At 40.3% G+C, this 20655-nt stretch overlaps 2 protein-coding genes across 5 annotated transcripts in view; one reads left to right on the top strand and one right to left on the bottom strand.

The window, feature by feature from the left end:
- The window catches only part of GART (phosphoribosylglycinamide formyltransferase, phosphoribosylglycinamide synthetase, phosphoribosylaminoimidazole synthetase), a 42309-nt gene extending 40321 nt beyond the window's left edge, over positions 1-1988 (bottom strand). Inside the window, exon 1 of one of the 3 annotated variants that reach the window (XM_072994103.2) lies at positions 1876-1988. Coding sequence is in view for 1 of the 3 variants with exons in the window: in XM_078388902.1 (XP_078245028.1) it covers positions 1816-1818 (3 nt within the window). In the remaining 2 variants the exon portion in view is untranslated. The other 2 variants (XM_078388902.1, XM_078388903.1) reach the window with 2 other exon arrangements.
- A 2311-nt stretch (positions 1989-4299) lies between these two features.
- SON (SON DNA and RNA binding protein) overlaps positions 4300-20655 on the top strand; it is a 35352-nt gene continuing 18996 nt past the window's right edge. For both annotated transcript variants that reach the window (XM_020796194.3, XM_020796195.3), the window contains exons 1-3: positions 4300-4581; positions 7298-7464; positions 10407-17990. In XM_020796194.3, the coding sequence (XP_020651853.3) occupies positions 4502-4581; positions 7298-7464; positions 10407-17990 (7831 nt within the window). In that variant the 5' untranslated portion in view covers positions 4300-4501. The remainder of the gene's footprint in view (positions 4582-7297; positions 7465-10406; positions 17991-20655) is intronic.

The raw sequence follows: 20655 nt of genomic DNA, 5'->3' as shown, positions 1-20655 counted from the left end.
TTCAAGATGAATAGAAACCTCACTGCAAACAAGGATTTTATTAGGGTTCCTGTTCACGCAGAGCCTTTTATTTACATTCGAGCAAAAACTGAACAGTCCCAAGATGTCCCCAGAAGAAGAGAATGGTGAACAACTTCTGAGTACTACAACCTGCCAGCACAGGGATAGGCAGATATGGTCTACTGGCAGGCCACTTTAGCAAGGAAGGACAACAGCAGAGTCGTCTGGCTCCAGCCTCACCTCCATCAAGTGTCATAACTGTCATGCATTCTATGAATTTTTTTTGAAAGACCACTTTATACATTAATTTTTAAAAATCTCTTTCCTCAAACATTTTAAAACATGAAATGGCCTAAGCTTCATCTGAGCTACCAGAGGGTCTGTTTCCTGGCAGATATCGAATTGATTTGCAGTAAATTTCACTATGGAAAAGGACTCAAGAGTTCATTTCTGGTACCGAAAACATATTACTGGAAACAGTTTGGATTACTTTTTGGGTCACAACTCTCAAAATCCCTCATCTAGCATGGCCACATATTCCCGAAAGGGCCAAAAAATGGATTATTTTGTTCTTTTGGTGTTAAAAGGCTAAAGCTTGGTTTGACATCTGCTGCTGAAGTCATCATCAGCATTTAACTCTCTCACCAATGCATCAAATGTTAGGCTTGTTACTCTTTCTATGCACAGAGCTAAGCATATTGCACACTTACCTCCAAAGGCAAATTGAAGGGATAAATTAAAAGTTATACTTGGGGATCTGCAAGGGATGAGGAACTTTGCTGCAATTTAACAGTACAGGCTCTGAAGGACTATTTGTTCTCCAGATGCAAATTAAAATGTGCACAAAATAAACACACACTTTTAGTAAGGAATAACTAGTAGTAACAGAAAGGGCAAACACTTCAGTCCTAGCAGAGTTAGGGAACTAAACCCAGAGAAAACACAGAGGACTATGAGGAGGACATGAGGCAGATATAAACTCTTTGCACCCTCCTATCCCCATCTGCAAGAGGCCAAGTAGAAATTTAATTCTACCTCTCATGCATGGATAGGGAAAAGAACCATCACTATCATTGTCCTGCGGTGCAGATCTGCTTACCTATTCGGGGGTGTCCTTTCCAGGTCCTAATAGCTGCTTCTTAAAATATCAATGTTACCCCCCCTTCTCTGTTCTCCAATGTCCCTTTCCCCACAAGCACATGTACAAATGTCTACACAGTCGGAAAACCCTCCACGCCTCTGATGGGCAGCCAGCAACAACAGCTCATGTCACATAAAACTTTTTTTAATGTGCCACATGACTTTTCGGTTTTGCTGCAACAGATATCCTCCCTTCTCCAAATTAATGGAAATATGGTGATTCATAGGTTGAGATAGCTCAGATTTTTTTGGAGGGAGGGGTGAATTTGTTATATACGCCAAACGCTCGTAAACTTTGAAACAAAGTTACATTGTGAACGCAACACGATAAAGGTTGCGCTGCTTCTGGTAAACGTATGGAATAAGTAAGACATCCATGTCTTTTTACAACACTGAAATCAGTTCAGCGCAATGCATTGCAAGCAACTTAAATGCAAATGATTTAAAATGAGGGGGGGAAATTATTTGATATTCCCGTCTCGAGTCCTGCACATCAGCTAGGATAGCCATTTAGACTTTCAGAAAACAACAGCAAGAAATGCGGCTACCTCCTCCAAAACTACATCAGGAAAGCAACTTACAAAAGCCGAGCACGTGGTCACAAAACCCTCAACCTCCCCCCTCTCTCTTTTAAGATATCAGAGTCCTTGGGAGTCTGCTGCAGAGAAAACGTACCATAATCGCGCGCTATATTCGAGATCCTTTGCCCCCTACAAAGAGAACTCAAAAACTTACTTTTCCGTAGACTGTTTTTTAAAAAAACATGGGCATACTTTTCGCCGGAGTATATGGTAAAAACTACAGCTCCCAGAATGCTGCTGTATAAAGAATTTTTAACCCATCAGAGGGAGGGGAAGAGGGGAAGAAGGGATTTCGTGACGGAGAAGGGGTCGGCTCAAAAATAGGGCCGGACGTTGATCGCAACGTAGTTTTCATCTAAGCCAGAAAAGATTTCAATGTAAGGTTTCAAAATAAATCGACAAAATGGGAGCTCATTACTAGATTTGCATGGGGGGGGTCTTCATTATCATGGCAAGCACTAGGATACACAGGCTACGTCGTCCCAGAGACTAGATTTGCTCTACACGGAGATGGAACTACATTGTATAAGGACAATTTTACATGATTTGGCCTCAGTCCTATCCTAAGTACGCTGATACACAAGGCAAGATTTCCATATACACTGGGGTAGGAACGAGCCCAGTACTCGATCTGTAATTGAGAAGCCCACGCTTCTCCAAGAAACACAAGTTTTACTTTGTAAGTCCATCTTTAGACACAAAAGGATTTGTTTGTGCTGTTGCATCGGGCTACTTTCACATTTCCCAAGTTTACCAGCAGCATAATTTTTTGCCAGTGGTATGTTGTGGATCTTAACTCCCCAGCGGTTCTGCCACCATTGTAACTCATCATCATGAGGAATGCAATCCAAAATAGCTGGAAGCACTGGCAGGAATCCGAGGAAGCTGGTAGGCTTCTCTGGGTCTCCAGGCAAGGAGATATATCTCAGGGCGAGCAGCTTGGAAAGGAAGAAAAGTTTAGTTTTTATGTTTGACCTGGCTTTAAAGCCTAACATCCATCTCCTGTCATTTCTTGCTGCCACCAGGGCTGTCTGATCAGCATGAAGCTATGTGTACAGATGTTGCACAAGCATATCAAAAGGCCAATCACTGTATCAAAAAGCCAAGACTGAAGCAAGGGGAGTGGGGCACTGCCCTTGAGTCCATGGTGATAATTGAAACTAGGCCAGTTATTCCCAACCTTGGGTCCCCAAATGTTCTTGGACTACAACTCCCAGAAATCTTGGCCAGCACAGCTAGTGGTGAAGGCTTCTAGTTTTAGTCCACAAACATCTGGGGACCCAAGGTTGAGACCCACTGAGATAGAGAGTGGAGCATCAACATCAGGACTTGTGAGCCTCCTTGTTGTATGGTGGTCTGTTTCTTTCATAGTGGAATCCAATTCAAGACACTACTATGGTGGTTCTTTTTTACATGAACTGTGTGAGATAGGAATAGTTTAGAATGGCTCACACATACTTTTATATTTTCTTGCAGGTATTAGTGTTGTTGGTTTTTAAGGCACGAATCCTGTTGTCACTGTGCAATACACACTGTGTATTATGCAAGTGATGCACACACCCTTGTTACCTAGCCCTTGATCATTCAAGACATACCTAGATTGCTGTATTATTTGTACACACAGTTGCACAACAGACAGCTGACAAAATGCTTGTGACTCCCCTTGGAAATGCAATATTATGTAGCAGAACTTTAGCCTGCATGGTTGTTATGGGTTTTTCAGGCTGTTTGGCCGTGTTCTAGGAGAAATCCTGAAAAACCCACCATCACCATTGGATCCCGGTTGTGAAAGCCTTTGAGAACACATTTAGCCTGCATGTTTGGCATTTTACAATACTCAGAAACAGTGCAATTTCTTAATCAATTATTTTATTTATTTATAAACTGGCAATATACAATACATCCGCAGAAAAAGAACCACTTAGTCCCTTTGGATTAGCAATTTGACGTCTAGCACGTCCTACAGAAGGACTCTGCCCATTCACTATGCCGACGAACTATGCGCCTATTTCGTGGTAAGGTTACAATCCGAGGCAGCTTTATTTAAGCGTAGGACAGCCGAACAATTGCATAAAATAAGGTCACACGACTCATCAGCGATGCCAGGTTTTATATAAACCCGAACAACTTTTGTCAATTTGCAAACCAGAATAGGCGTCGGCTGACCTCTTAGCCAGATCGAGCCCCCAGAATCGTGTGAACGCAGCCCCGTGTCCGCCCTAGTGGGAGCTTTCTCCGCCTCGGACCGGCAGCTTCGACCACAATATGGCTGCCACACCAAGCAGGGAGGTGCGACGCACGCTTCCAAATATTAAGGCCTTGTCGCTTAGAAGCGCCGGTGGTGCTTTACGTCTGAAGGAGGGCTGGCACACGGGAGAGGGGAGTAACTCCTCCTTGGAACACCTTGAGATGCTTCTACTCCAGGAACCACCCATTTCAGAGGTTAAAACGCGGCCCACGAGACGACAGCCTAACAGCTGCGCTACAGACACAGCGCGCGGGGGGTGGGGGTGGGACTGCCCCCGTCGCCCCGCGCTTGCGCTCTATGGTATACCGGTATCGCAGAGCGTCCGTTCGCAAACCGGCTCTATTCCCCCACCCCTCGGCGAACCGTGCAATCAGAGGGGAAAGAGAGCGTAAAGGAAGTGAGGGGGCGGGGCGCCGACGCGTCTTCTTCCGGTGTTGCATTATAGAGCGCAGGCGGATTACTATCTCGGGGAGGAAAAAAAAAAGAAGGGGGGGGAGGCGAGTTCGCTGCTATCGTGCCTCGCTAGGCTGTCATGGCGACTAACATCGAGCAGATTTTTCGGTCTTTTGTCCTTAGCAAGTTCCGGGAGATCCAGGACCAGCAGTTCGGCGGGTAAAGAAGGGGCTGCGGCGGGAAAGCGGGAGGGATCCTGGCGGCGCGGAGTTAACGGGTGAAGCGGATGGAGTGGGGGAGGGGGTTGCGCAGGGAGACCGGAAGGGGTGTCGGAGGGGGGGATGACAGCGGTGTGGGGACGGGCCTGAGGGAACATTGGGGTTATTATACAGGAACGCGGTTGGGTTAAAATAGGGAGAGACGAAGTGTGAAAGAGGCAACTCGAGAGAGGGGCGCGAATGGGGGGGGGGCGAATTCGGCGCAGATGGCCGACGAAGACGTGGCCTACTTGTTAACCCGAGGTTGGCCTTTTCCTGAGGGACTTGTCCGGGACTCCCCGAATTTCGAAGGAGTTGTGGATGAAGGAGTTCTGCTAACGACTCCCGAGGCCTCTGGAGAGGTCGCCAAAGGGGGCTCGCCTGAGACGTTGTGGTTTGGCCAAGGAAAAGGCGCTCTTAAAGCCTTCAAGGAGGGCCACATGCGTTTGTTTCTCTCCCCCCCCCCCTTTCTTTCGGTAGACTAATAGGCTGCCCTTGTAGCAGCTGTCAGGCTCAAGTGCAGTTCTAAATAAGCATGTTAAACTCATCAGGCAAAATCCAAAGAATCAAAACAATACAAAAACAACAACAAAATGTGGCACCTTAAAGACTAGCCTATAAATTTTAATATACAATGGCTAGTCTTTAAGGTGCCACGTGTTTTTGTCCTTTTTGTTTTGTTTCTTTGGATTTTGCCTGATACACTCGCACAGACTAATATGCTTCTTCTTCTAAAACTACACAATAAACTCAGTGGGACTTACATCGTTGAAAAGGATTGTACCAGTTGTGGGAGTATTTTTTGCTGAATACATGTAGTTCACGTACTTTGGAATTAAGCCTGTTCTTGGAAAGGCTTGTAAGATATAAACATATTATCAACAATAATTTTGTGTGTGGTTTATCCTAGGGTCAGGATGTCTTGAAATACCTGTTTCCATGCTTTAGGTGCTTAGATTTGTGAATTCTAGCAGAATAGACAACAGTGGAAGAAAGATATCCTCTCCCCCACTTCTTTGGAGATTTGGGGAATTCTGGAACATGTTTGGGGGTGGGAGAAGGGGCAAAGGAAACTTTGTGCAAGACATGTTTCACCCTAAATTTTAAACAGTAGTACTGACATGGACAAGCACTCAATGTTTTAATGTGTGTTGGGTTTACAATTGCATTATAAGGAACAGGTAATTTGTCTTCTGAAGCATACTAATTAAGTGAAATGGAAAACTGTCAGAAAGAAGTTTACATATAACGCTTCAAATTCTAGTGCCGAAAATGAGTTACATGATCAGTAAATGAAATAACACAGCAAGTTAAATCATATATATGCCTCTTCTGTTGCGGTATTTTTTTAATGATATAAAGGGGAATGAATACATTCTGTTTTTTGTAAGCAGCTGTATGCAGCAGACAGGATTAATTTTTTAAAATGTATCTCACAGGAACAAATTTAAAGCCAACCTATTATTTAAACATGGAGAAAAATAACAGAGGGAATTTTTCCCCAGTGAGGATGGAAACGAGAGTCCTCTTGTATTTGGGTTGCCTGCTCTACCACAAAATAAATAAGCAATTATTAGTACAGTATTCATGAAACAATTTTATGAAAGAGGAGGTCAAATAATTATTCTTTGGTGAACCATTCCACAAACTGTTGCATGGAATAGGATCTCTAGCATCCTGTTCTTAATTTGATGCTGAAATTTTGACTGTTCTTTTCACCCATATATTTTGAATAGATGCCACAAGGGAAGTGTAATTAACAAAATTAGTGGTAGTGTGGTATTTTTAACATACCTGTACATCTATTATCACCCATGTTACGAAAAAATGTAACAGTCAACATGTACAATATCCATATTGTATAGTCCAAATGCAAATCTACAATCCGCTACAGACATATTTTGCTTATAATCCAAAATATGAGTATTGGGTATCATTAGAAATCTGATTGTGTATTTTAAAGGAGACATTCTAACAGGTGTGAAACTCAGTTTCATCTTGGGCTGTATCGGCTTTATGGTTGCCCTTAAAAGGGCCTGTTGTATCTGTAAAAGTATATAAATGTATCTACTCTTTATCATATTAAATATAATCCTCATTTGATTATTACTGCACTTTATGACTCTGCTGCTTGGAGTGCTGGGATTAGAAGTCCCACTGGGTGGATTCCCAGTATTCTTGCGGAGCATTATGGATGACCATTTTAGCCCCTGCATATTGTATACTGCACAGTAGCAAGCAATACTCCGAGGGCCACATGAAACAGCCCAGCGGGCTGGATTTGGCCCATGGGCCTTGAGTTTGACACATGTGTCTAACATATACTTTTGTTAAGCCATGATGGAAATAGTTGATCTGACTGTTGTCCTACTTCATTGTTTCTAAAACAATTAGAATTCAAATCAGAAACTTTAATTACCGTACGTTGCCACTTTCAAAGTCATGTTTTTTTTGGGGGGGGGGTCTGGTTAGCATATGATAGTGGACAAAATTATAGTTCTAGTGTGAATATATGTTGTATTTTGTTTGAGAGAAATTTGTATAATTATGTGTGGAACTGTAGTAATTATGCAGGACTCATGTATTTAATTTTAAATTGGGGAATTGTATTGTATTGATGGACATTAATCTTTGAAGTGTTTCTGACCTTGCAATTTTTGCATATTTTTATCGACTAGTGGGAAGGTAGGAAGTCAGCACAATGGTGAAATAAACTCACCTGACCAAGTGAACCCTTCAGATGATACAATTCCATCTATTGGGAATTTTCAGAATGATCCACTGGTGCAGAAAATAGAACAAGTATTATCAGAAGTGTTGGGTACAGAGTCACAATGCAAACCAGGTAAAGAATATTCAAATTTTATGTATTTAAATGTGCAACCACAATTTTAGATTAATATTTTGTATAGAGAAATGGTTAAATCTAATTGCTGGTCCAAACTAGAATAAATCCAATGTATCACTGAAACTTTGGAAAAGCAGTGCTTACTCGTCCATTCAATGGGTTTACTCTAGTTCAGATTATGATTTGGATTTAGCCCTCAGTCTATGTGCCTGTAAATGCTTTTTTTATTTTGTGGATAGTTTTACAATCATGCTTTTTAAAGTGCTGTGTGGCATCCTGTTGTGACAGGCATGGAGATACCTTCTGTAAAACTTAATGTGGCAATTGCTTACATGTAAGATTACATTAGGACTGTAATTTTAATTAGTAGAAAATCAATAACTCAGTGAAACTTACTTCTGAGTAAACAGCGACTATGGTTAATTCTAAGCATATTAACATGGTTTGTTAAGATTTCATAAAACATGTTATAGATAATTAAATAAAGTTGTCACATGAAAAATTATAGGAAATACCTAATTCATCGATTGTTGCCTCATTAAATTTAGGCTGGCATTCTAAATACACTTTCCTGTTTCATATCCTTTGCTCTTTATCAAAATACATTGCTGGAAAAGTTATTACTTGTTGTGGCTGCTAATTTAGATGCTAGAAAGTTATTTGCTTTGCTTATTTTATAAATGTTATTCAATACATAACTGTGGTCTGCTATTTCTTAGTAATTTTTGAAGTGTATTAATTCCAATCAAGCCCTTCAGATAATTTTTGAATTCAGTTGTTAGTCTTAATTAGAGTAGATGCATTGAATCGGTATGGCATATATAAATGCTGATTTAACAAATACCATTTACTTACCAAGTCAGCTGTAGTTTGGCTTAATTGTATACAGTGGAACCTCTACTTATGAACTTAATCCGTCCCAGAAGATGTTCATTAGTTAGTTGAAATGTTCGCAAGTAGAAGTTCCATTTCCCATAGGAATGCATTGAAAACCGATTAATCCGTTCCGGCTGAAGAAAAAAAAATACAAAAAAGAAAGAAAGAAAAAAGAAACACAGCAAGCCCCACACTGGGACTGCAAAACAAACAAGCAAGCAAACAAAAAACCCAAAAACAAAACAACATAGAAACATAACCCCCCAAACCCACCCTCCAAAATCCACCCAGAACAACTTTTTTAAAAAAGGAGCACCTTACCCATCCGAAGCCTCCTGCGGTCCCCCACCACCGTGATCGCCGCCATCGGAGAGGTGATCGCCGCCATCAGAGACCTCCGGGGGGGTCCCCCATCGCCGCCATCGGATATGTCCCGAGGGTCCCCCGCTGCCACAATTGCCACCATCGGAGACCTCCCAGGGGTCCCCCGCTGCCGCGATTGCTTCCCTCGGAGGCCTCCCAAGGCTTCCCCACCCCAACACAGGATTTTCTGGGGTAGACTGGACCTACCAGGAGAAGCCCTGGTCTGAAGGTGGTGATCGCGGCAGCGGGGAACCCCCGGGAGGTCTCTGATGGCAGCAGTCACGGTGGTGGGGGACCCCAGGAGGCCTTCGAAGGCGGCGATCGCAGTGGTGGGGGACCCCCGGGAGGCTGAGCCTCCCTTTTCCTAACTGACGGGGCGAAAGCCTCTTCACCACCAATGGTTAGCAAATTTAATTTCCCGCTGTTTTCCCCTGCCTCTTTTCCTTTGGCTCTTGAAGCTCTGTTCGCAAGTAGAAGCAAAATTTTGTGAATGGAGCTGTTCGTAAGTTGGATTGTTCGTAGGTAGGGACGTTCGTAAGTAGAGATTCCACTGTAGTTTCAATAGTGATTTTGATTCTTTAATTTTACACGTCAATTTTGCCTTGATATTTTTCTTCTGCTATTATGATGAACTGGCTTCTTAATAATTTAGTTTCAAATAGTAGTCTATAGAATTTTTGTTGCTGCAAGACAAGTCAGTGAAACAGTGGACAAAATCCAGTACTAAATCCAGTACTTCAGCCATGTAAGACTAATGACATTTTCACCTCATGCAGTGTAAGCTCTATTACTGGATTTTACTAAGCAAAATGTAAAATATTCTTCAATCTGGACACAATGAGCCTGTTAAATTCTTTGTTTTTAATTGATGGTTTGTTTTTGAAAACTTGTAATGTTATGCATAAACTGAAATTTAAAATGTAAGAGAGAACTCTCACTTCAAATGCTAACTCTTTCACTTATTTCAGTTTGTGTTGAGGGAGAATGGTAGACGAGCAGTGTTTGAGCTCATATAAATTCATGACAGCAACTTCTGCTTTGGTGTTACAATTGAATTGGGCTATCAAATCTCACTTTTTGAGACAAATTGTATGTTCTCTTGGGCTAGTAACTTGTAACTTGTAAACTATCATGCACACTTAATGATCTTCTTACACATTTTAAATAATTATGAGTGTTATTATGTGGCAGATGAACATACAGTTCATATGTGATATGTTTGCAGTTTGTAATTCTTGGTTGCTGAACAGTTTTGACAATGGTGATCACTTCTTTAGAATCCATGTAAAATTGAATAAGACAGAAAATTGTTATTTTTAGGTAGCCAGGTTTATTTGAGTCTTTGCTTTTTTCAGATTTTCTATAAGATTTCTTGTTTTAATCTAAAGATATTTTGCCATAAATTTCACCCATGCGTGAATGCTGCTTGTTTTGCCACTTTTTTCATGGGTGGTGGAGTCCTCTAAATTCTAGAGTGGAAGATATTATTGGTAAATGGGAAAAAGTAGCAGAGGGGACAGTGCTTGAATACCCGTTTAATTCTTGATGAAAATGGTATATTCTATAGTCCACATAATTTTACAGATAATGATTCCTTAGCTTTTCAAAATTTCACCTTCAAATACATGGAATTTTGTATCATTTGGAGGAGAGATTTATATTTTTTGTTTTAGAATTTAACAAACGTTTTTTCATTTTAGATGGCGGAGAGAATATAGTGAGAACTAAGTCTGCTAAAAGAGGCTTATCTGAAGAAGTGCAAGATGAAATTCCAAGGAAGAAATCTAAGAAGGATAAAAAACACAAAGATAAAAAGAAGAAGAAAAAGAGAAAGAAGGAGAAAAAAGATAAAAAATATAAAAAGCAATCTAAAGAGGCAAAACTAAATATCCAGGAAAAGGAATGTGGAGACTTGCAGCATGTTATTAATTCAGAACCAGAAAATTCAGTGGCCGTATTGAGCTCAGAAGAAGATGTGGACATGCAGTTTATGTCTGCTGTGACACAGAGCTCTGCATGGATTCAAGAAAAAAATGCATATGAAAACGTAAACACAGCCATGTCAAATTCAAATGATACAGATTCTGATAGGAACAGATCAGATATGTTGAAAGAAAATACTGCTTCAGTTAGTATTCAAGAGCACAATAAAGTTGAGCCTGTAAATGAGAGAGAATTGAAAAATGGCCCTTACCAGCCTACCAACACATCAGTGAATTTGCTTACAGAAGATGAGTCTTTAAACATTGATGATGTTGTAGGTGGCAATACTTTTGTGATTAGAAGCGGAACATCTAGTATGGATCAAACTGAAGTTAGTTCAGTATTGAAGGCAACAGAAGAAGTAAACGTTCCTGAGAACAGACCACATTTTCAAGGAGTAGAACAGAGAAATTTGAAAACCAGTCTGGAGTCTGACATGTTGGAGGCCAAGAGCTTGAACTTGGTCACAGAATCTTTAAATCCACAAAGCATGAAACAGTCAGTATCAGCTTCATCAGAAATATATCTTCAACCTTCTGTTGAGGCCTCTGCAGAATCCAAAGATTCAGTGACAACTTTGGGATTTTTGGCTATGGTGGTAGGGAAAGATTTTGAAGCAACTTCAGAATTTTTGAATACAGCAAAGGTAAAAGCTTCTGAAAGAATTCTAAAACATGCTACAGAAATGAAAAACGATGGTATTCCTGATTCTGAAAGACTTGTCACAACACAAGATTTACAAAACATTCAACAACTTGACTCTAGCACAGAGTTGAAAGACTTGCCATCCCCAGAAGCTCAGCGTGGAAGATTTGAAAAAGGTTTTGAACCCATCTCAGCAATAAAACCAAAGCTTCTAGAAGAAGAGTTAAAGAGAACTGTAGAATCAGATGCACAAAAATCCAGGGGTGTAGCTAGTAATGCTGAGACAGTACCAGGGATGAGAAAATTAGAAGACACCCAAGTCTCTGAAATCATGGAGTTGAAAGATTCTGAAAAACAACCAAGACATCTGCAAACAATAATGGATGAAAAAGATGTCAGAAGAACACGAGAACTGCAGGTTAGAAACAGGAAAGATTTAATAGCATCTGTCCCAGATATAGCAGTAGAAGCAAAGACTTCAGATACTACTTCAAAATTTGAAGAGACTGAGATGAGATATTTGAAAACAAGATCAGAACATGCAGTACAAACAAAAAATTGGAATACTGTTCCAGAGCCTTTTTCAGTAGTGGCAGCAAGGAATATAGATCCTGCTCCAGAATGTGAAGAATTTGTGCAAGTGAGTTGTGTGGAAGCATCTGTGGAGACTGTAATAGAGGAGAATGTAATAACTGAGGTGGATGTTCCTGAAAGCATTTCACAGTTTGAACATGTTCCAGAACTTAAAGATTTAGAATCCATTCCAGAAACTACAGATATAGCGAAACCACAACATCTGGAGATTTCAAAATGTATAAATGTAAGAGAAGTAGAAAATGAGCCTGTGGTGAATCTGAAGAATTTGAGGAAAGGTTCAGAAACTTCTCTTACCGTGGGAAATTTGGAATGTACTTCAGAATCACAATATGTGAAAGACATCTTACAATCTGCTACAGTTGCACAGGGAAAAGATTTTCAAGCCAGTCTAGAGTTGGAAGGGGAGAAAAGAGAGAAAGATATTGATGCTGCTTCAGATTCGTTGCATATGATATTTGCAAATTATTCAGAACATAGTCTAGAACTTTATACAGAACCTACAGCTCAGTCGGCAAATTTGGAAAGAATTCCAAAGTCACTTGTCATGATGGATGCAGACATTAGGGAAGAACGGCATATTAGGGAATCCAAAGAAGTAAAAAGTGTAGAATCTGAAATAAATGATGGCATGAATGATTTGCCAAAAAATATAGAATTTTTGCATAGAAATGAAAAAAATGTAGGAGCAACGTTGGAGTCTAAAGTAATGCCAAGTGGAAAATACTCTGACACTCTCGAAGCTGTGTCTAAGGAAGGGATAATGGACACTGTTTCCCATTTTGTGGCTGGAATAGAGCAGAGAACCCCTGATACTCATGAGCATGTGGAGAAGAATCAGCATGACGCAGAGGCAACAGATTTGCATGTTCTATCAAGATGTCAGAAAGTGTCTAAAAAAGGGTCCAAAAGCCCAGCAGAAAATGAGTTATTTGCTGGAAGCAAAAGTCTATTGCCCACTTCAGAATCTTTTCAAGAAACAAATATATTAAAATCAAGAATGGTTCCAGAATTAAAGACTGTAGCAGCCATACAAGAGTTAAAGGGAACTGTAGAGTTTGCAACAAGGATGGATATGAGCAGTCCTGAGAAAAAACTGGAGTTCAAGATTTCAAAGTCAAGTAGTCCAAAACATTTTTCAAAGTTCATCAGTACTATAAAACAAGTTGAATCAGTTGCAGAATCTCATGCAGAACAAAATGTAGAATCTTTGCAAGAAACAAACACAGACATCAAGAAGATAAACTTAGGATCTGCGTATGATTGTGAGATTAAACATATGAGAACAAGTCCAGAATTTTTGTTTTCAGATGAGTTAAATAATCAGCAAGAAATACAGAAATTGGAAGAAAGGACAGAAATAGCAGGAATTACGGCAGCCCCAGAATTTCTGTATGATTCAGCAAATGACCCAATTATAGTTTCAGAATCTAGTATGAGTCACAAGGTAGTAGAATCAGAGTACCATCCAGATTCTCTGCACCTGGAAAACATCAATTCAGAGAACATCCTAAAACCACTCTACTCAATTCAAGTGAAAGATTCCCAAACACTTTTGGAATCTAAGATCACTGATGCAAAAACCTTGGAAACTGATTCAGGAGCTACTTTTCAAGCAGGTGTAGAAATTGCAGATATTCAAGAAGGTGAATTGAAAGTACCATCAGAAGTTATTTCAGAATCTCACAAGAAAAATGAAATGCTTCTTGGATTACATACTATATCAGTGTTGCAAGAGTCTGATGAAGCATTTAGGAGTAAAGCACCAACACTTACAAATTTGGGTGCACATCCGGAAATTCTGTGTGTGTTTGATACTGAAAATCTGGAAATACCTCCACAGTGTGAAGAATTGGGAATAGTTAAAAAATCAGCAGGAACCCCACCATCTCTATTTGCAGCAGATATGGTAGAAAGAAAATCATCTTCTTCCTTTATCTCTGTGGATGCCAGTGAACAGTTAAATGCTGCTAAAGCTGCTGAAACAGTTGTGACTACTGAAAATTCAAAAGCATCAACTGAATCTGTGGATATGTTGGAAGAAACTTTTGAACCTACTTGCATGACAAATCTGAAAGATTTAGAAGCCAGCCAGAAGTACAAAACACACCCAGAATCTTTGGGCAGAAAGGAGATGAATTCTATTTACACAGGATCTTCAACTAGTGTGAATGGCTCTGAAATACTTAAAAATGAAGGCAGACAGATTTCAGAAAGTGTGCTAAAAGCTGCAGGCAAAGTAGAAGAAAAGTGTTCTGGAATAGATTTAGAACCAGATACAGAATTGGCAGTAAAATATTCTGAATCCGTTTCTGAGTCAATAACAGTCTCAGAGAAAGAGGATGATGACATGTCTATGACTGTGTTCATGGTAGACGTTACAGATTTGGAAGCAAGCTCCAGCTGTTTAGATACAAGACAGACGAGCAGTTTAGAAACAACTATATGGATTGAAACAACTTCCACACCTGTATGTGTATTACAGTCCAGGAATTCAGATGGTGTGGTAGACTCTGTACCTGTCATAGAAACAAAAGATTTAGGACAGGCAGTGAACTCTGAAAAGGAATTGGGAGTAAAAGATGCAGTAACCACTGCTGTGCAGTTAAACACACTAGATTTAGAGTCTTTAAAATCTGTCTCTGCGGCAGAAGTAACCAGTGGTGCAGGAATTCTAGACCTAAAAACTAGCCCAACATGTTTAGATGCATCAGATTTGAAATGCTCTGGGACAGTTGCAAAGACAAAAGCATTAGAAGTAATTGACTCTGAGATGCATCTGAAACCAGAAAATACTTCAGAAGTAAAATTTCTTGAAACTACTTTGGAAACTGAGTGTGATGTGGAGAGACATCAGTACATAACTGCACCAATATCTGAAAACCTGATAGAGAAAACTTCAAAACCAGTTTCAGAGGTAGTATGTCTAAGTAATATGGAAGATCTAAAAAGTACTTCAGAACCTAAATATATGGAAACAATACCCCGTTCAGAAAAGCAATCACAATTACATCTGCACTTTGAGGGAAAATGCTCAGAAATCACTGTGGAACATGCACACATCTCAGATTTAAGGAATACCAGTGCCAATATGGATACAGTGTCTCTTAAAGGAGGAAAAAGTCCAAGACCTACTTCTGAAATAGTATCTCTTGTAGATGTCAAAAGTTCAAAAGCAAATTCAGAAGTTATAGTAGAGTTGAATGATAAAGAATTGTTTTTAAAAACTGGAAATGCTCTGCAATTTGTGCATTCAGTAGAATCAAAAGATATTGATGCAGCTAATAAGTGTAAGTCTTTGCAGGAGGTAAGAGATCTCCAGGTTGCATCAGCATCATTAAGTGAAGAAGTACAAATGGATTTTGAAGGAAGAGTAAAAACTCTGTTAGCTTTGGCGAGTCAGGAATTAGAACAAAACTCAACTTCTGGACTTTTGTTAGAAGAAAAGACATCTAAAGTGACTGTGGAATCTAGCCATGCTGTGCATACAAATGACACTGAACCTGTTCCTGAATGTGTAAATGCAAGAAGTATAGACATTTCAGAACAACATTCAAAATGCATGTCTGTAACAGAGGTGAAAGATCTGGAAAAAACTACAGAACATGTATTAGCAGAAGCCGAGATTTCGGAAGAGCCTTTGAAATCAGCAAAAGAAAAAGACTTGGGTGGAATTCCACATGTTTCTTTGGATGAGCAAAGTTTAAAAACAGCTGTAAAGCCTGTATGTACAACATCAGATAACCTGGAAAAAACCCAACAGGTACCTTCAATGTTGAAAGATTCAGAAATAGCTTTAGAATGTGTGCACAGGACAGAGAAGGATTTGAAAACAAGTGAAAAAGTATTCTTAGAAGCAAAAGACTCAGAACCAACTGTTGAATCTGTGCAGAAGGAAAAGGGTAAGGACTTGGAAGTGACTGTAGAGGACTCGTTGACGGATCAGGATTCAGAAAGTGCTCCAAAATCTTTGGACCTAGTGAAGGAAGATGAAGAAAGTACTTTGAAAGACAAGAAAAGTGAGAAAAGCACCAAAAGTAAAGATAAAAGTAAGAGTGGTAAAAAAGCAAAGAAAAGTAGATCAAAATCCTTGTCCAAGTCAAAAAAACGTAAAAAAAAGTCCAGATCACGGTCTGTCTCTAGACAAGTATCAACAAGAAGAGCACGCTCTAGAAGTAAAAATGATTCTGATTCCAAGAAAAAGCATTCTACCTCTCGTCATAAGTCTAGATCAAAATCTGCTGACAGAAAAGAAGAAAATGAATCTTCAGTAAGATCTAGACGAAGACGTTCACGGAGTCCTGATCATCCTAAATCCAGATCCAAGTCTGTAGACAGGAGAGAAACTTCTGTAAGGTCAAGGCGGAGGCGGTCCAGATCATCTGATCATCGGAAGTCTAGATCCAGATCTGTTGACAGGAAAGAATCAGTTAGGAGAAGGAGAAGGTTATCACAGTCCTCTGATAATCACAGATCTAGATCCAGATCAGTTGACAGGAGAGAGACTTTGGTAAGAACAAGGCGGAGACGTTCCAGATCTTCTGACCATCGCAAATCCAGATCACAATCAGTTGACAAAAAAGAAACATCAGTGAGGAGAAGGCGAAGGCGATCTCTGTCCTCTGATCATTGTAAATCTAGATCAAGATCTCTTGACAGAAGAGAATCCTCAATTAGAACACGGAGAAGACGGTCCAGATCCTCTGATCATCATAAATCTAGATCCAGATCAGCTGATGACAGAAGAGAATCTTCAGTGAGGACAAGGAGAAGGCGATCCAGGTCCCCTGAAATTCACAAGTCTAGGTCCAGATCTTGTGAAAGAAGGGAGAGTGCCCTGAGGACAAGGCGAAGGAGGTCCAGATCCTCTGATAATCGCAGATCAAAGTCTAAATCTGTGGACAAAAGAGAGACCTCAGTGAGGACAAGGCGAAGGCGATCCAGATCCTCTGATAATCGCAGATCTAAGTCTAAATCTGTGGACAAAAGGGAGACTTCAGTTAGGACAAGGCGCAGGCGGTCGAGATCCTCCGATAATCACAGATCAAGGTCCAAATCTCTTGACAGAAGAGAAACTTCAATAAGGCCAAGGCGAAGACTATCTTTGTCCTCTGATCGCAAATCTAGATCCAAATCTGTTGATAAAAGAGAGACTCCAGTCAGGACAAAAAGGAGGCGTTCCAGGTCTTCTGATAATCGCAAATCTAGGTCCAAATCTGTTGAGAACACAGAAAGTTCAGCAAGGTCAAAAAGAAGACGATCCAAATCCCCTGATCATAAATCTGGAAGAAAATCAGTTGAAAAAGGAGAGCCTCCTGTGAAGTCTAGACGTAGAAGATCTAAGTCATCAGATTGTCATGTATCTAGATCAAAATCCAGATCCAAATCCTCTGAAAGAAAAAAAGACAAAGTTTCTTCAGATGGGTCACGAGGGAAACACTCCAGATACAGATCAAAGTCCAAATCTGTTGAAAACACTGAGAAAACTGAATCTGTGGAAGCAACTGTGCATAATCGCTCAAGATCTCCTGAGCAACATAAATCCAAATCTAGATCTAGATCCAAATCCATAGATAAAACAGGTGAAAGAGAGAGTTCACGAAGATCGAGGAGCAAAAGCTCTAAGTCCCCAGAAACCAGATCTCATAGACGTAGAACAGTATCACGATCTAGGAGGAATCGCTCTCGATCATTGACACGGAAGAGAGTCTCAAGATCAAAATCTGATCATCGATCCCGAACACGATCCCTGACTCGCTCACCATCACGTTCAAGACGTTGGAAGAGAACTAGATCAAGGTCAGTGTCAAGACAGCGATCTTTATCAAGAGAAAGACGTAGGAGATCTCGGAGAAATCGATCAAGATCTGTTGACAGGAGGAGGAGGAGATCTGATTCAAGAGACAGTTACAGAATATCTCTTAGATTACGTTCCCGAAGCCGAACACCTGCCCGTTTAAGATGCTCTAGGTCCATTGGGAGAAGACGAAGCCCCAGTAAATCACCTGATCATCGAAGATCCAGATCTTCAAGCAGATCACCGAAACGTCTAACTGACTTGGGTAAGTAGTCTCCATTTTGTGTATGTGCAAAGCAGTGTTTTTTGAAGGTTTATGTAGATTGCTTTTAAGTACTGTTAATGCCACCATATTGTATTTCTCAGTGCAGCATTCCTGAAGATTGATACCTTTGGCTGAAATCCAGTAGTAAGTCACAACTAGAGTAGGCCCATTGAAGCCATGGAGATTTGGTGAGTCAATTCCTCAGGTTCCATTGATTTAATGGACCTACCCTAGTTTCAATTTAAATACTAGATTTCAGCCTATAATTGCTAGGGAAAAAAATCCAGTAGTGGTGTATTTGCTGTCTTTGAGAAAAGTATCCTGAACTGTACATATTAATTGTAGTTTTCTCACACTCGCTAGAGAGCTGAAAGCTTTTGAAAAGATGTTCTGTAATTGCAGTTGAGATCATCAGGGCCAGCCCAGGAGAGTATCAAAAAGATGACATACTTTTGAGTGATGCATAGTAATGTCAGTTAGTAGACTAGACACAGTTAAATGCTTCTTTTACAGAAGTTGACATTTACAATGTTGCCAGTATGTTGAATTTTAATTCGGGTAAGTAGAGATGGGGGATTTGTCTTCGTAGACGAAAACGAATCGTGTCGGCATAGGTGGCTGACCAGATTTACACCTGTCCCCAGAACCTGCTGGTCCACTTCCCACATGGTGCATGTGGCCAGCGTCATCAGCATACCAGTTGTGGCAGTAGCCCAGCTGCTGCAACCCCATCTCCCTGCTCAGACGGCCACTCAGTAGCTGAGCTGTGAGACTCGTCATCCCACCCCCTTGCTGGAGTGCTTGACCAAGCTGGGAGGCAGGGCTGTGGCAACTGGGCTACTTCCATGATTGACATGCTGACAACAATGCTGGCTGCGTGCACCACTCAGTAAGTGGACTGGCGGGTTCTAGGGGCAGGTGTAAATCAGGCCAACCACCTGTGCCGGCAGGATTTGTCTGAATCTATGAAGATGAATCCCCATCTCTGTGGAGAAGCTCTTGACAAATTTTGCCTTTAAAAGCAGAAATAGGTTAATTTGCTATACTGTTGTAGTTTGTAATGCTTTCCCTTGGGGATTAAAAATATGCTTCCATGTAGTCCATAGTTCCATGCTACCTAATGTGAATTCATCTGTTTTAAAACAATGTATCAGCAGCTAAAATGTACCATCACCGTTCCCAAATCTGGCTTTCCCCCCAGATTATATCATTTATTGTACTTGGCTGTATGACATCTGAATGGTAGAAATAATTTGTACTGATTTAAATTATTTTTATTCTCTTTTTCTGCTAAAGGAAATCCTCTGTCTTATGATTTAATGTTTTAAAAAACACTAAAATGCTAGATTACGAACAATAAAGAGAGTTGAGGCAACAAAAAATGTTGGAGTAGAACTAGGAATGTGCTAGGCAAAATGCCCACTGGGAAAGAAATTGAAAGCTTTGGAGAGAGGTGGATATGGGTCTTCCTTGGCAGGGAGTTCAGAGTTATAGTTCTGTTGCAATTGTTTGCAGTTCAGGTTTGGATTAGGATTTGGAAGAGAACTTCCTCAAAATATCTCAAGGGGCAACTAAACATATATGGAGAAAGGTAGGCCATTAAGTATCTTTCTTTCTAATTTTCTTTGCCTTTAAATGTCAACACCTGGCATTTTGGATTAGACCAGGGCTCTCCAAACTTTTCAGAGTGAGGGCCACAACATATATGTTGAGAGATTTTTGAGAGCAGAAGGAAGATGTGTGTACATGCATATGCACTCCCACCTGCTCGCTGCGCCAGATAAAAAGGCAGGCCAAGTCGGATGTGGACCATGGGCCATAGATTGGAAACCCCTGGATTAGATCAAGAATAGGTTAGATGCCATTGTAGCTGCTGTAATAATTGAGCCACAGATATGTGATGAAAAGTTCTATTTAACTTCCTGACTATAGTAATCTGAACCAGCTAAAGTTAACATTCCTCATTATATATTAACACTTGATTAGTACATTTCTCTTCTGATTACATATTATAAAAAGCCCTAATTCAGCCCTATAGAATATTGTATAGAAAAATGTAGATGACAGGCATCTTTTTATGAATTTTTGAACTGGTCAGCAGAACAAACTGGTATACGCTGGGACTGTCTGGATTTGCTTCAGAGGCAAGAAGTACTTTTGGAATATTGTTAGTATTTTTTGTTCAGGGAAATACAGTGGTGCCTTGCAAGATGACTGCCTCACGGGACGATTAATCTGCAAGACGATGGGTTTTTGTGATCACTGTTGAGATTCGCAAGACAATGTTTGGGTTTATGCTTTGCAAGACTTTTTTTTAAGACTGATGCTTCGCAAGATGGTTCCCCCCCCATTGGAATGCATTAAATAGATTTCAGTGCATTCCAATGGAGAACTGCGTTTCGCAAGATGATGTTTTCTATGGACGATTTTCGCAAGATGACAATTCCCCCCCCCCCATTGGAACGCATTAAATAGATTTCAATGCATTCCAATGGGGAACCGCGTTTCGCAAGATGATGTTTTCACAAGACAGTGATTTTCGTGGAAGAAATTAACATCGTCTTGCGAGGCACCACTGTATGTATTGAATTCTAAAAACAACATTAAACACAAATTAGAATTCTGTAGCATTGTGCCTGAGAATTGATATAAAGTATTACTAATG

This window comes from Pogona vitticeps, chromosome 3 (assembly GCF_051106095.1).
Source record: "Pogona vitticeps strain Pit_001003342236 chromosome 3, PviZW2.1, whole genome shotgun sequence".
Lineage (NCBI taxonomy): Eukaryota > Metazoa > Chordata > Lepidosauria > Squamata > Agamidae > Pogona > Pogona vitticeps.
This window is presented reverse-complemented; position numbering and strand designations above follow the sequence as displayed.